Here is a 16,791-nt window from a genome sequence, read left to right as displayed (position 1 = left end):
AAAATAAGGGGAGGGAGTGTAGGCTGATAGACAAGATCATCTACATAAACTATTAGAAAAACATTTCTAATCAAAAAATGAATTGGTACTTACCATTGTGTGCACACACTTAGATCAATGCCTGTCAGAGCCTTACAACAACGAATAGCAGTCTTAATCAACACAGAGGGATCTTTTTCTGGGTCTGGTCCATCCAACGAAGGAGACCAGTGGCCTCCAATGGCCATGGCTTCATCCTTGCCTTTCATGCCCACTAAAAACTAATTCAAAACAAAGAATCATTTACATATATTATGCAACTTATAAAATTACACATAAAATACTTGAAAAGGTACAAACCTTTCCAATATCATTTTTACTACCTCTGGTATCTGTCAGTCAAGGAAGAGTTCAGTTCATCGTGTTCCACACTGCATTTCAGCAATGGAATAGGATTTACACATCATAACTCATCCTTCTAAAACATTTCTTCAGATAAAGAGTTCTTTTAAAGAAACAACCTATAATTCACACTTTAAAAGCACCCAATGATACACTAAATCATTAAGATTTATCTATACTACAAATATACAACATCAAAATCACAGCTGAAGTAGTGATATAATATGATATAGCCATAATCTGCAGTGAGAAAAAAATCAACATCATTACAGTCTGAATGCCTTAATATTAAAATTATTATTAAACTCATCAATAAGATTAGTGTTTTAAATTGTATATATATAGTACACACACACACACACACACATTTAGAACCAAGCAAAGCAAATATACATCTAAAGTTATGTTTCATTTTACCTTAACAAGTCTAGCAGGATGTTGAAATCCATCTCGAAGTTCTTGTGGGTCTTCAGCTAGAGCACAGGACTTATGATACAAATCTTCCATACTAGGGCTGGCCATCAGCATTACCTATTATAGTCAAATAATTCAATCCTGTCAAAAGTCTATGTAAAGAAAATAAGAAGCACTACGTATTATCCTTACATATTAGATATCCAAATTTTTTAATAAAAATGTAAAGTAAAATGCTACAGCACCCAGAAGGGTGAGCATTGACCTATGAACCAGGAGGTCACAGATTGATTCCCGGTCAGGAAACATGCGCAGGTTGTGGGCTTGGTCCCCCGTAGGGAGTGTGCAAAAGGCAGCCCATCAGTGATACTCATCACTGATGTTTCCACCTCTCTCTACTTCTCCCTTCCTCTTTGAAGTCAATAAAAATATATTAAAAAAAAATAGATACCTTATAACTATACAGTTTTAACATTTCAAGGGATGCTTTTTGATGTTTTAAAACATCAGAAAGCTACTGATCATAGCAATATACTAAAAGTTACCCTGCAGACTAACATATAATACACTGACCCACCATTATGTTTTATCTGGCCTAGTCAAAGTCATAGAACATTCCAAAAATCTCATTACATCAACTTCATCTTCACATTTTTATGTGGTTCCAAGTGTTAAAAAAACAACCATAATTTTACAGTTTAAAAGGTAAGGTAAAGAGAGGTTAAATTAAATTACTTAAAACAAACAAACAAAACAGAATAGCAGACAAGAAAACGTAGGAATTCAAGGTCTTACACCTAATAACCACTTTCTGAAAATTAACTCCACATAAACTCTTAATATGAGTAACTGCTCATAAAGTTTGGCTGTGTATCACAAAATACAAACCTTTGCACTGTATAAGTGATCGGCATCTGGTGGATCAAGAATGGCCATATTTTTTTCTAAGGACTCTACTTCTCTGTGCATTACATAGAAATTGCAGTAATTTCCCAGCTGAAATGGTCTTGACAAAGGGAAAGCATCCACCCATGTAAACTGAGCATCAAAAAAGTCACTAGGTATATATAAATTCTGATAACGGCGCCTTAGTTCCATCATGTCACAACTAGGACTGAAAAAAAGACATAAGTAGTGAATAAAAAGCCTTAATACCAGAGTATGCAAACATTCACTCAATTCTGAAGCTAAACATCTAACCTGACATGGCTAAAAGCCAGCTGCAAATGGTCAATTACTAATGAGCTATAGATGTGCAGAAAGGCATATGATAATCTCATTTTCAAATTGTTTACTTACAGCTTTGAATAAATAGCATATCTAAATGTTACCTTTATTTCTTTACTTTTTGTGTGTAGCTTAAAATTCATTAGAGAAGACCCTTTGAAATAACTTCAACCCCAGCTCCAGAGAAGATCTGAACAAAAGCAGTTCTGTCTCAGTTGAAACTGTGCACTTTTGAGAAAGTTATGGTTCATATAGAATGACAGAAAGAAGGGATAAGAGTGGTACCAAATTAGTATAAGTGCTCCTCAATCAGTTTTATACAGCGTAGAAATACAACTTTTATTCTATAGTAAGATCCTAGGTCAAGAATATTTACATTCAAAATTAAATTCACGTGAAAGCAAAATCCAAATCTTTTTTGGATTATCCACACTTCCATACCTCTCAGTATTAATGATTAAGATCCGTACCTGATTGCTCATTATGTAAAGAGAGGGTAAGATTCTGGCCTTTTAAACCTGGCATACTGATTTTTTTTAAAGGTTCATTTCCTTTTTTCTAAGAAGCAAAGCTTTTAAGGGAGAGAAACTAAAAGGTAAATCAATCTGATAAAAAGCCAAGAGATTTCTGTTAAAAGCATAATGAAAAGTGGAAAATGCAATTTGTAAGATGAAAAGATAACTATACTGTCTTTTAAAGGACAATTAAAACAAGGGTATAAAATGTGAACTAATATATAGGTATGTCTTTTTATTTGAAGCCTAAAAATAAAAAGTATAGAATGATAAACTTGTCAGTTATGATTACTGAAATAATTATACTTTATTTGGATAAAATTCTATTGTAAAAATGTATAAAACAGGTATGTGAGTTTTGTTTTTGTTGTTTTTAAAGAAGTGCTGCAAACAGAAAGTATGTGTAATAGCTTCCTAGTTTCCCATCACTAGAATTTTTGATGTTGTATCCTACCCCATAGGAGTAAAATCTATAAAACAAGAGATAAAAAATACAAATAAATCATTTCTTGGCATACAGTCTCTTATAATCATATTACTATAAGAAAATCAGGATTTCCAATAATTATAAGAAGAGGTATGAGAACGTTAAAAATCATTTATATTTGTAATGGTTTAATTTGATATTATGGGAATTTACTTCAAAGTGGTGAAGTGAAACTCTGAATGTCTAACTTGAAAGGAGATAGATAACTGTTAAATTTACATCCTAGGTATCAACTCTTTCTAGAATAGCATTCTAAGCTGGGAAAAGATGAGTTTAAAGTAGAGCTGCTCGCCCCGGCCAGCGTGGCTCAGGACGGTCTCAGGTTTGATTCCCCGTCAAAGGCACATACCTGGGTTGCAGGTCTGACCCCCAACCCTGGTCAGTGCGCATGTGGGAGGCAACCAATTGATGTGTCTCTGTCACACGGATATTTCTTTCTCTCTCTCTCTAAAAAAAAAAATCAACGTAAAAATATCCTCACTCCTTGGGTGAGGATTTGAAAAAAAGTAGAGCCGCTCTATTTAATATCTTTGGGACTGGAGATAGTTTTGGTTCCAAAAACTTTTTCTCAACTATACAGACTACATATTTTAAGTATACACGTAAACAGGGATAACAAGAAAACTAGTATAAATTAAGAGTAGTTGCACCCGGCTGATGTCGCTCAGTAGGTCCTGGGTTTGATTCCAGATCAGGACACGTGCCTGGATTGGGGGCTTGACCCCAGTAGGAGGCATGCAAAAGGTGGCCGATTGATGTTTCTCTCTCATCAATGCTTCTATCTCTCTATCCCTCTCCCTTCCCCTCTCTCAAATCAATAAAAAAATATTTAATTAAAAAAAAGAGTAGTTGCTGACTCGATCACAAGCAAGAGTAAATGAAAACTAACTACATAACAATTAACCAAGTCATCAAGCAAAAAATTTTGGCAATGAATAGCATAAATAAAATATACTGGTTTACTCAATCTAGAACTGAATATAGAGAAATTTTAATGTTTGATAGCCCAATATTATGAATATTAATTATAACACTTTGTTGAAATGCAGCAATACTCTCTTAGGACACTGAAATGCAGTTATTTGTTCCTATGTGAAACTGCTTTAAATGCTGCTTGTAATGATTTATTTTTATCTTACTGTCAATTTGTTTTTTTCTGTCTGTTATTTCTTCTTATACATAAATGCCAGTCCCAGGGCCTTCAGATAATTCTTCCTTTCCCTTAGAGTAAATTAGTCATTTACCAATTTCCCTTTTTATGAATTACAACTTTGCAGCCATTACTGAGTATCTACAAATGACACACACTATTGCTTTAGATACATGAACTCACAATTCTTGTTAGTTGATATAATTTCCTCTTTGCATGTGAAGTTCAAAAATTCTTTGTTTTAAATTGATTTATGAGAGAGAGAGAGAGAGAGAGAGAAAGAGAAAGAAATATCAATTTTGTTGTGCCACTTATTATGCATTCACTAGTTGATTCTTGTATATGACCTGACCAGAGATTGAACCCACAACCTTGGTGTATTGGGACAATGCTCTAACCAACTGAGCAACCCAGCAGGGCTTCAAAAATTCTTAGTAACTTGCCCATTATTTCTGATTCCAAAGACTGAAAAATGTTTTTTTTTTTAAAAAACATACAGACATGTGTGTATATTTTTATTATACTGTATTACCACAGCTAACTTGAAATATTTAATCCATTCCTGTATTATTTTATCAGACACAATGGGCTATGCATAAACTTAATAAAGTTATCAATAAATCTGGATCTTAAATGATTCTAACTTTAACGAATAACTTCATCACAGAGTGGCTGCCTTTTTCAATAGCTGATATCTCCAATGAGTGTATGAAAATAATGTAATCCTGGCAAAGAACTAAACTGCTACTTCAAATTGCATTTCTCCTCTTGTATAAATTAAAATTATTAAGTATAAAGAAATGAAAGTTGCGAGAAAAATATATCTGCATATAACACATTCTACTAAGCTACACAAAATTACAAAACTAATAATTTCATAAGAAGTGGGGAAAACGACTTACCAATCTAAAGAAAACTTTGAAAACTGAACTGTATAACGTGGGACAACACGGCGAACTCTCCGAGGCGATCGTTCTCTCTCTCTTCGAGGAGATCTCTCCCGGGAACGTTTTCTCTGAGGAGATCTTTCTCTGGATCTGCGTCTATCTCTCTCCCTTTCACGACTTAAAAAACAACAACAAACGTTTCTAAAATTAATAATCTTCCTAGAATTATCTAAGAATTCCTTCATGAAATAAGTTAATATAAGATTCTACAGTATACTTTTTAAAATAATTTTTATGAAATGTGGTAAAATATATACAACATAAACTTAATAATCATTTCAATCATTTTTTTTAGTGGCATTAAGTGCATCATATTATGCAACCATCATCCCCATCTAAAAACATACCTTCGGCCCTGTTGATGTGGCTCAGTGGTTGAGAGTTGACCTAAGAACCAGGAAATCACAGTTCATTCCTGGTCAGAGCACATGCCCAGATTGCAGGCTACATCCCCAGTAGGGGGTGTGCAGGAGGGAGCTGCTCAATGATTCTCATCATTGATATTTCTATCTCTATTTCCCTCTCTCTTCCTTTCTGGAATCAATAAAAAATATCTATTTAAAAACATACCTTCGATCATCTTTTCTGTTAGGCACTTGATCCCCTCTGTCATTCCTTCCTGAAAATCTGGATGGTGGATCTAACCTTCGTGCTGGTTGTGGCTGTGAAACTATACGAACAGGAGGCTGCAATAAGCCAGCTTTAAAAGATACAGAAAACAAACAAACAAACAAACAAACATTTTTAAACGAAGTTCAAAAGCATTACCTGGTTAAATTTTATAGACAGAAAATGTTGGCTAATATTTTAGGCTCTCTGACCCATGAATGGTGGAGACTGTTTTGTATATTTGGGTAATATTTTTACAACCCTTTAACAATGCAAAAACCATTTTTAGTTCAGGGACAACACTAAACCAGGCTGTGGACCAAATCCAAGGGATATAGTTTGCCAACCCTTGATCTTCTGACATTAAACCAAAGACTGCTATACAATAAGATATTCACAGGGTGCCGAAGTATCATCCAGAGATTATCTACACAGAGAAAAAACACCTCTTATAATACAAAGATTTATGGCCACCACTTTGATCATGTAATCAAACATAGTATTGATAATAGTTTAAGTATCTGACACCATGTGCCTCTTAGTATGATGCAATATAAAGTACAAAACATTGCCTATATGTTCTTGCCAAATGCCTTTAGACTTAACCTAGAGTTTATAGTTTATATGGTGGTAGATAGAGGAATAAGGTTAAAATATCACAAGGAATTGAGACAAATCCAGAATAACATTCCAAAAGAATTTACAAATCAACTGGCCCAATTTCTTAAAAAATCCAAGGTAATAAAATAAAAAAGAGAAAGTAGAAGCTATTCTAAAATAAAAAACACTAAAGAAACATAACCAAATATAATGCATGAAACTTGGCTTTCTGTTTAGGAAACAAAAAACAACCTTAGAAGACATTTGGGCCCTGGCTGGTTTGGCTCAGTGGATAGAGCATTGCCCTTCGGACTGAAGGGTCCTGGGTTCGATTCCAGTCAAGGGCACATGCCCGGGTTGCGGGCTTGATCCCCAGTAGGGAGCGTGTACAGGCAGCCGATCAATGATTCTCTCTCATCATTGATGTTTCGATCTCTTCTCTCTCTGTGCCTTCCTCTCTGAAATCAATAAAAATATATATATATTTTTAAAAGGATATTTGGGAGACAACTGAAGAGATCTGAATATAAACAGGGTATTTAAATGCTTTCTCTTAGATGTGATAATAAATTGTGGTAATACAGGAAAACTCTCTTTTAGGAAGGACATGCTTAAATATATGGGAGTGAAAAGTCATAGTGTCTGGTAATTACTTCAAACATTTAAGCTAATATCATGTGTATTTGTTAATTTACGCAGACAAAACACTTTAATAAAATGTGAACTGTTCAGGGTTGAAAGTATACAACTAATCATTATACTGTTCTTTCAACATTTTTATATACATGAAAATTTTTCATGAAGATTTGGGAGAGAAAAATTACCAGCTAACTTATGAATATTGCTTATGTTAAGTAATACTATACCAGCTAAAGATCAATGGGCTGGTATTACTGAAGGAATCCCTTGCCAATGCAGATTTCCCTACCATTCAGCCAAGTGAACCCTAGCACAGTCCACTGATCCCTTTTCTCTCTTCTACTGCTCTTTTTAAAAAAAAATATTTTATTGATTTTTTTATAGAGAGGAAGGGAGAGGGATAGAGAGTTAGAAACATCGATCAGCTGCCTCCTGCACACCCCCTATTGGGGATGTGCCCGCAACCAAAGTACATGCCCTTGACCGGAATCGAAACTGGGACCCTTGAGTCCGCAGGCCGACGCTCTATCCACTGAGCCAAACCAGTCAGGGCTCGTCTATTGCTCTTTTTTTAAAAAAATATATTTTATTGATTTTTTACAGAGAGGAAGGGAAAGGGATAGAGAATTAGAAACATCGATGAGAGAGAAACATCGATCAGCTGCCTCCTGCACACTCCCCACTGGGGATGTGCCCACAACTAAGGTACATGCCCTTGACTGGAATCGAACCTGGGACCCTTGAGTCTGCAGGCCGATGCTCTATCCACTGAGCCAAAGCAGTTAGGGCTCTTCTACTGCCCTTATTGCTCCTCTCAAGCCCCTACCAAACTCAAGGGATACATCACCACCAGAAACACTGCTTTCTTGAGCCCTTCCACAGAAGCCATATCTCTTCTTGAGAGAGTGACAGGGGAGAAAATGGTATTCAAGTCCTACTCACAACTGAAAACAAATCCTCTAAGGAAAAAAAGATGAGAGGGAAAAAATAAGAAATTATAGGACTAAAGATCAGATACAGGGAAGAACCAAGTAGTCTGGAAACAGCCTGGCATTACCTAGTAAGTTTAACATACACAAACCCTCAGATCCAGCAATTTCACCAGAAAATATATGCTCTATGGAAACTTGTGCACATTGCCTCACACATATATGCGTTCACAGCAGCAGCTTCAGAAACCAAAAACTAGAAACAAATGTTTACCAAAGAACAGACCAACTATATATTATTCATACTACGGAATATTATGCAATAAGGAAAATGAAGACATTAGAGCCACACAGAATAGTATGAAAAACTTTAAAAACATAATGTTGAACAAAAAAATTTGTACACAAAAGATTATATAAATAGAATCACAGATTATGTAAAAAACAAAACTAAATTGTATTCTGAGGATATATACTTAGAGGGTAAAACTATTAAAAAAGAGCTAACTAGCAATGTTGTATTTTTTGCCCAATTAGTGATCTAGACAGGTGTGCACTAATAATGTTATATCGTTTCATCACTTTAAGTGTATCATAATTTACAATAAAAGAGAAAGTGCTGCCATTACATTTTTTAAAAATACCAATTAAACAGGCTTCCATTAACACAAGGCTATAATTGTAAACATTGTTTAAAAATCCCAGAGTTTCAAATAATCAATATGCAAAGGAAAATTTAAAACACAGCTCATTTTGTTGATGCACTATGGTTCAATGAGGAACTTAAAGTGCTATCACCAGACCCTACATGTACATAAAATGTTATATTTATAAGAAATAAGTCTCAAAAACATTTACTTCAGTTACAGATAAGATAGCAAAATGGGGAGAGAGGACTCAGTTTAAGTTAGCAAAGAGCACGTCTTTCAATAAGAACAATCAAATAAAAAAGTTTCCAAATAGCTATAAAAGTAGAAGTGGCTTAGCCCTGACCGGGTAGCTCAGTTGCTTGCAACCTTGGCCCGTAGACAAAAAAGGTTGCTCGTTCAATCCCTGGCCCAGGAGGGGAAGAGTTGATGTTTCTGTTTCTCTCTCTCTCCCTCCCTCCTCTCTCTCTCTCTCTATCTTTCTTTCTCTCTCAAAACTAAAAATATATCCTTGGGTCCGCTGGCGTGGCTCAGCTGTTGAGCGCAGTCCTATAAACCAGGAGGTCACTGTGTGATTCCTGGTCAGGACACATGCCTGGGTTGCGGGATCAATACCCAGTGGAGGGAATGCAGGAGGCAGCCAATCTATGATTCTTTCTCATCACTAATGTTTCTATCTCTCGCTCCCTCTCCTTCCTCTCTGAAATCAATAAAAATATATATTTTTTTAAAAACACATATCCTTGGGTGAGGATTAAAAAAAATAAAGTGGTCTACACAAAATACTTAACTTTCAAGTATTTTCAAAGTCCCTGTTTTTTTGTAATTAGAAGTATAATCTTACTATTTTATCTATTATGTATTAGTCTGAAACATAAAAAACAAAGATACATTGCATGTAATACCTTTCTGCTGTGGCTGCTGTAATAAAGGCTGTGGTTGAGTCTGCAACAGTGGTGTAATAGAAGCTGCTGAAATCTGTGCCTGTAGCAGTGACTGAGGCTGGGGCTGAGCCTGAACACCAAATGTTGTCTGTGGTGCAATTGGCTGAAGTACAGCAGGAGGAGTCTTCAGTAAAGGTTGGGTTTGGGACTGATTCTTCATAAAAAAAAACCAAATAAACTTTTAAAATATGAAAGAAAAATCTTTATAAATCAGACAACTCAGTGACCAAGTTTCTACAATAGCTAACTCAATATTTCATATACCTGATTTGGTAGTGTTTGAATTCTTTGTGCATTCCATTTAAATGGCATATTAGGATTATATGTAGCTTCAACCAAAACTCTGTCTCCCACTTGTGGGGTTTTCCCTTTGACAGCACTGGAAAAAAGAAAAGTAAAAGCACATTAAAAAGAGTTTCCTCCAAAAGAGATTTACAAATTTGGTATTTTAAAGTACATTATTTCAAAAGCAAGGAAAGAAAAAGAAAAGGGGGGAAAAAAGTAAAGTGTTTCTAACCCCAATATAGTCAACAAAAAAATAAAACAACCAGCCAGTGTAGTTCAATGGTTGAGCTCATCAACCTATGAATCAGGAGTTCAGTTCGATTCCCGGTCAGGACACATGCCCAGGCTGCAGGTTCGATCCCCAGTGTGGGGTGTGCAGGAGGTAGTCTATCAGTGATTCTCTCTCATCACTGATATTTCTATTTTGCTCCCTCTCCCTTCCTCTCTGAAATCAATAAAAATATGTGTTTAAAAAAAACATGTTTTTAGTATGTAGGTAATCCTCATACTTTGGGCTTTGGAAAGATAAGAGAAAGGCATGTAAAATTTGCTTTGGGCTTTGGAAAGATGAGAGAAAGGCATATAAAATGGAAAAATATGCTGAAACCGGTTTGGCTCAGTGGATAGAGCGTCGGCCTGCGGACTGAAGGGTCCCAGGTTCGATTCCGGTCAAGGGCATATACCTGGGTTGAGGGCACATCCCCAGTGGGAGATGTGCAGGAGGCAGCTGATCGATGTTTCTCTCTCATCGATGTTTCTAACTCTCTATCTCTCTCCCTTCCTCTCTGTAAAAAATCAATAAAATATATTAAAAAAATAATAATAAAATAAAATGGAAAAATAGGAGACCCACTTTCAAAAAAATCATATAGTAAGGTCATTAGAAATATATTTGAAATAGCTAAGGAAATTCACTAACAAAATACTATTTTGGATATGTTAGTTCACCAATCACTCAATCCTATTTATTAATATTTTAATTTTAAAATGTTTTTAGTACCCTGGCTAGGTAGCATCATCCTGATATGCTGAGGTTGTGTGTTCGATCAGCAGTCAGGGCATATACAAGAATCAACCAATGAATGCATAAATAAGTGGAACAACAATCGGTTTCTTTCTTTCTCTTTCCTTTCCTCTCTAAAATCAATTTTTAAAAATTTTATAAAAAGAATGTTTTTAGTTTATACATCACTAGATATGTCAAACAGAAGATAAATTTTAAAAGGCATGTGAATATTTCAATCCCTAATTTCATTGTATGTCTAAACATGAAAAATTAGAAATAACTCACTCCTACAAAATGTTTATAAAAAATTCACATTACTAGTTCATTTAATAACCAAATTATAACTTCAGTCACTTTCTCCATTAAAAAAGGTCATGGGTACAAGTATGACAAGCTGAACGATTAAAACATAAAATTATAGCTAAACCACAATCCTCTGCACAATTAAGCAGGTACTATCGATATACATAATGTTAAATATAAAAAGGCATCTGCCAACACCTAACAAAGTTTACCTAAGCTGAAAGAATACATCTTCATCCACAAACCCAAATGTATCGTGTAGTTTTGTGACTACTCCTGTAAAAACACGCTGTTTCTGAGGTTGCGTTTGTTGCTGACTGGATCTTGGTGTTGGATATGATACAGTTATCTGTGCTGCAGGCTGAGGCGTAGACAGGCTAAGACTTGTAGGCAGTGCAACAGCTGGCTATAAAACAAAATCAAAATCAAATTAAGGTAGTGATTTGAAATAATCTACAAATTCTCTAAAAATTGATTTTAAAAATCTAAAACAATAAAAAAATAGTCTAGAAATTAAAAATAATTCAAAATGCTAAAAGTAATTTATTTGAAGTTAGAAAAATACACCTGTACACCTTGAAGATAAGAATCAAGTTTAAAAAATAGGTCATTTGAGGAAAAAGATACTGTAGTACAATGAGTTTAAAGAGCAGTGCTTAACCTGGCTGGTATGGCTCCGTGGTTGAGCGTTGTCCGGTTTGCAAGCTTGATCCCCAATGGGGAGCATATAGGAGGCAGCCAATGAATGATCTCTTGCATCATTGATGTTCCTCTCTCTCTCCCTCTCTGAAATCAATTAAATATATATATACACACACACATATATATATTTTCAAAGTGCTTATTTTAGTTTTAAGAATTCAAAATCCATATTGGCATCATAAAGACTCAGGAAAGTCCTATATAAGTGAATTAAGTCATAGAAAGGCCACTATGTATGATCTCATGTGGAGAGCGGCTACAATGCTTGGACAGGTTATGGTCCGAACCTGTGGTCCCACGTGGCTAAGTGATATAAACTGCAGGAGGTACAGCAAGTAAACAAAGCTTGATCAGGTCCATGTAACTGAGTAAGATTCGAAACCCACAAGAACTTTGTAAACATCTTGACCATGCCCTTACTTTGCCCCGTGGAATCTATACTAATAAAAGGGCAATATGCTAATTAGACCAGGAGACCTTCCGGACAAAGCCATGGTGGCAGGGCCAAGGCAGAGGCAGTTAGGGGTGATCAGGCCAGGAGGGGAGGGCAGTTGAGGGAGAGCAGGCCGCACTATATCATATATAGTATTTTGACATGTAATATTTTGCAGTAATATAATTACTGCACGAATTTTGGGCTGAGGACACCCACCTCCCACGTGCACGAATTGTGCACCGGGCCACTAGTCTGGCTATAAAATAAAGACTCGGCTTGCAGGCTGTGGCGCTGTCTCTCCATCAGAGAAGGCAGTGTCCCATTCAGCCCCAGCTTTCTTCTCTTGTCTTTTCTTAATCCTTCACCGCTCCCTCTCAGGCTCACTGTGCTGGCGCAGCACAATCTCACTCATGTGAAATTAAAAAACACACACAAAGACCTCAAAGAATCAGAACCAAATGGTGGCTGCCAGACGAGTGTAGGGGAAATAGGTGAAGGTGGTAAAAAAGTACAATATTCCAGTTACAAGATAAATAAGTTCTGGGGATATAATGTACAGCATGATGACTACAGTTAATAAAACTATTGTATATTTGAAAGTTGCTAAGAGAGATCTTAAGTTCTCATCAAAAGAAAAAAAATGTATAACTATGTGAAAGTAATTATTTAATCAAATTTACTTTGGTCATAATCATTTTACTATATATATATGTAAAATCATATTGTACTTTTAAACGAATACAATGTTATATGTCAATTACATCTTAATAAAACCAGGAAAAAATAAAAATGTTAACACTTGCATTGGTCTTTTCTGGCACAATCAAGCATGACTAACAACACATTGATTAAAATGTCTGCATAGAAATAGAAATAATATCAAAATAAAGGAGCAATCATCTGATTCTTCAAGTCAAATCATGGGATTTATTTTACACCTACTCAATAAAGCTGAGATAGAGAGTTAGAAACATCAATGACAGAGAAACATCAATCAGCTGCCTCCTGCACATCTCCTACTGGGGATATGCCCACAACCCAGGTACATGCCCTTGACCGGAATCGAACCTGGGACCCTTCAGTCCGCAGGCCGCCACTGAGCCAAACCGGTTTCGGCCCAAGTTCAAAAATTTAAAAAAAAAAAGCAGCCCTGGCCCACTTGGTTCAGTGGATAGAGCGTCAGCCTGCGGATTGAAGGGTCCCAGGTTCGATTCCGGCCAAGGGCATATGCCTGGGTTGCAGGCTTGATCCCCAGTTGGGGGGCGTGCAGGAGGCATCCAATCAATGATTCTCTCTCATCATTGATGTTTCTATCTCTCCTTCTCCCTTCCTCTCTGAAATCAATAAAGAAATACATTAAAAATAAATAAATAAATAAAAAGCAAAGTCCTATATTCGTACAGTAAAAGAACTCAGCATTTCTTAAACTACGATCACAAAATTATTTTCTTATGAAATTTCTTTAACATTCTAACACACTAACGGTTTGTGGGCAGACTTTGGGAAATGTTATTCTAAGAAAAGACAAAATTTTACAGCTTTTCTACTTAATTTGGAAATTCTACTATTAGAGATTGAAAATATGAAACATGTTAGATTTTATTTCTTTAATAATAACAACAAAGCTTGAGGTTGTTTGCCCATTTGAAGTGTACTTTAAAAAAAAACAACTAACAGGTTCAAGGCTAAAAAGGTATAAAAGGTTATACAGTAAAGAGCTCCTCTCCTACTCCTATTCCTCAGCTGCTCATTTCCCTAACCATGGGTGCAATATATATTAGAGTATCTGCTTTCTTTTGAACAGTTGCATAGTATTTCACTCTAAGTACATACCAGGGGTCAGTGAACTATGGCCCATGGAACGATATTCAGCACAGCACACAGGTTATTTTTGTACAGCACACAAGCCAAGGATAGTTTTTACACTTTATAAGGGTTATAAAAAAGAAAAATGAAATGCAAGAGATTTTCAGTGACCCATAAAGCATAAAGTAAACATTACATATCCAAAGTTCAAAACCTTAATTTTTTTAAAAATTGATTTCAGAGGAGGAGATAGAAACATCAATGATGAGAGAGAATCATTGATCAGCTGCCTCTTGCATGCCCCCTACAGGGGTAGAACCCACAATCGGAGCATGTGCCTTGACATAGTTTTCAACCATGACCTCCTGGTTCATAGATCAAAGCACATTTACTGAGCAACAATGGCTTGACCAAAAACGTTTTAATGTTACTAAAAACTAGGCTGATAATGTAAATAGTTACTTCACCTTTAAGGTCAACCTTAAAAAGATATGTCATGTATACAAAAATTTCCTAAAAATATTCATTCAAAGAAAATACAAATGACAGTATCAGTATCAAGTTTAAAATAAGACCTTATACTAGTATTTATTCAAACTAGTCACAACTCAATCTGCAATCAAAAGCTATAAAAAACAAAAACATACTTTTCATTTTTATTTAGCATAGTGCTAACCTAGTATGTGAATCCAAAAAATATTCATTTTTCAACCCCGAAAGAAAAACTTTGCTCTATTCTTCATTCAGATATCCAAAAGAAAGTCAAACTAACCTGTGTTAAAAGGGTCTGCTGAGGTTGCTGCAACTGAAAAAAGAAAACACAAAAACAGGAAAGAAAAAAGAAAAGGATCAATCAAAATTGTCTCATATATGCTTTCTTCATTTAAGAAAAAATTCCTATTATATGGCTACTTCTAATTGAGAAATATGTAAAAACAGGTCATTAGGTATAAAGTTTCCTACAGATACTTCCAACAACTGCAGATCTGATATAAACTCACTCATTCAAAAAAAGTAAGAAATTCATCTTTTTTTATTTTATAAGAATAACACCCACAGAAAACCTAAGTCCCTATTGGGGAAGATTTCTAGTTATGTCATGTGTTAATTACCATGTTACAGAAATTATTCAGTGGAACAGGGGGTCCCTTGGGGGTGAGGACTACAGAGTCCAACGCGCTGGGGCCCTTGCATGCACGACTCCGGAGACCAGGTTCAGAGACACACATCTAAGTTTATTGAGGAAGTACAGCCGTATATAAAGGGGTACAGCCAATGCAATAGGGACACGCTTGCTAGGTTATCCAATGGGCGTGAGGGTCAGGGCTAAGAGTAGGCGGCTCTTGGAAATTTGTCAGGCGGGCGTTGCCAGTTCCTGGTGTGCCAAGGAAGCATGTATGCTGGAGTGTGCTCACAGCGTTGCTTTAGCCGCAGCACTGAGATAAATCTCTTGAGCTCTTCCCACATCTCCCCCTTCCCTTTTAATAAGCGCCTGCTGATGTGGATAATCATAGCTTGCTGTGCATCTATTCTTTGGATCATGGAGTAAAAGCAACGAAACAGCAGAATGCAAGGAGGCCTCCTGCTGCTAGGACGGCCCATATGAACATGTTAGCAGGATTTAACCAGGAGGTTAGACGGCTGAAGGCATCACTTAAGAAACTAAACTCATTGGGTTTCACTCCAGTATTATTGATTCTTAGGATTCCTCTCTGGAGCTGATAGGTTCTGTTTAGGAATGCCTGGCTGAAGGGATCTTTAAGGAGATTTGCTAATTTTTTTCGCTCCCAGGGGGCATTCCTCACTGGAATGGGTGTTACACAGATGGCAGCATGTCTTTTATCACATTGGGTGTGTGATATTTCCCATAAATTATCAAGGTCTTCTTGGATTAAACCTATTTGTTGTTGTAAATTGAGTAACGCTTCCCATATCTATTGGTTTATTGTTGCTTGTGTAACAAAGGCTTGGGCTGTGACCGCTGATAGGGAGTTTAGACTCTGCGCTGTCAATCCCTCCTGGGCTAGGGAAGTGATTCCTGTGGCCATACCTGCTATAGTAGCTAGTATGGCAGAGATTATTAGTATCACTAGTCCTACAGCCCTTTTTTCTATTTTCTGGAATTCTTTATGGATTATTAGTTAAGCTGGTGAAGGCTCTTTGATCAATACGTGCATTGGGTCTGCATAAATCCCACCGCCCGAATTGGGAGCACAACCCTCGTATGGGGTCTCTTAGTGCAAATGGTGTCATTCCCTTTCTTAACCATCTCCCCCACATTCCCAGGGTGTCCGTCTGCGCGTCGGGTTGGGAGGCGCAGAGGCATTCTACCCAGGGGATGCTCATGGAAGGGAGGAGTACAGAGGGCGACTCCTCCGAGAGGAAAAGGCAAGGGCACAGGGGTACTATGGAGGGGCTGGTGGAGACCCTGGTCCAGCTCGATAAGGCCAAGGGAAAGGTTGCATTAAGTCCGAGCAAAACCCCCTTTGTACAGAAGTGGTTAGTACAGTAAAAGTCCCCGGTTTCATAAGGTGCTAGGTATATCCACTCTTGTCCTGGGGTAGTCCCATTATCGAGAGTCCACTTAAGGAGGTTAGGGCTACTGATATTAGCCCATACCATCCCGTTCCATGGCGATGAGACCGGTTCTGCCCTGTCACACGGTAAGCCCACAGAGCAGTTAAGACACTCGAACGGCGGGGAATTGTAGGCTGTCGGCGCTGACAGGCATGAGCACCTCTGGATGAGGTATGGCTGCTCCTAC

At 36.8% G+C, this 16,791-nt stretch overlaps 1 protein-coding gene across 2 annotated transcripts in view; it reads right to left on the bottom strand.

Moving 5' to 3' along the window:
* Positions 1 to 16,791, bottom strand: part of CCAR1 (cell division cycle and apoptosis regulator 1) — a 58,900-nt gene that overhangs the window by 24,358 nt on the left and 17,751 nt on the right. Inside the window, exons 4-12 of one of the 2 annotated variants that reach the window (XM_006760913.2) lie at positions 14,800 to 14,832; positions 11,296 to 11,489; positions 9,754 to 9,868; positions 9,451 to 9,643; positions 5,692 to 5,821; positions 5,077 to 5,238; positions 1,684 to 1,909; positions 799 to 912; positions 94 to 260 (exon numbers count right to left, since the gene is read on the bottom strand). In XM_006760913.2, the coding sequence (XP_006760976.1) occupies positions 94 to 260; positions 799 to 912; positions 1,684 to 1,909; positions 5,077 to 5,238; positions 5,692 to 5,821; positions 9,451 to 9,643; positions 9,754 to 9,868; positions 11,296 to 11,489; positions 14,800 to 14,832 (1,334 nt within the window). Of the gene's footprint in view, positions 1 to 93; positions 261 to 798; positions 913 to 1,683; positions 1,910 to 5,076; positions 5,239 to 5,691; positions 5,822 to 9,450; positions 9,644 to 9,753; positions 9,869 to 11,295; positions 11,490 to 14,054; positions 14,158 to 14,799; positions 14,833 to 16,791 lie in introns of those variants that run through there. The other variant, XM_015562124.1, reaches the window with a different exon arrangement.

Source organism: Myotis davidii, unplaced genomic scaffold (assembly GCF_000327345.1).
Source record: "Myotis davidii unplaced genomic scaffold, ASM32734v1 scaffold134, whole genome shotgun sequence".
In the NCBI taxonomy this organism is placed as follows: Eukaryota; Metazoa; Chordata; class Mammalia; order Chiroptera; family Vespertilionidae; genus Myotis; species Myotis davidii.
This window is presented reverse-complemented; position numbering and strand designations above follow the sequence as displayed.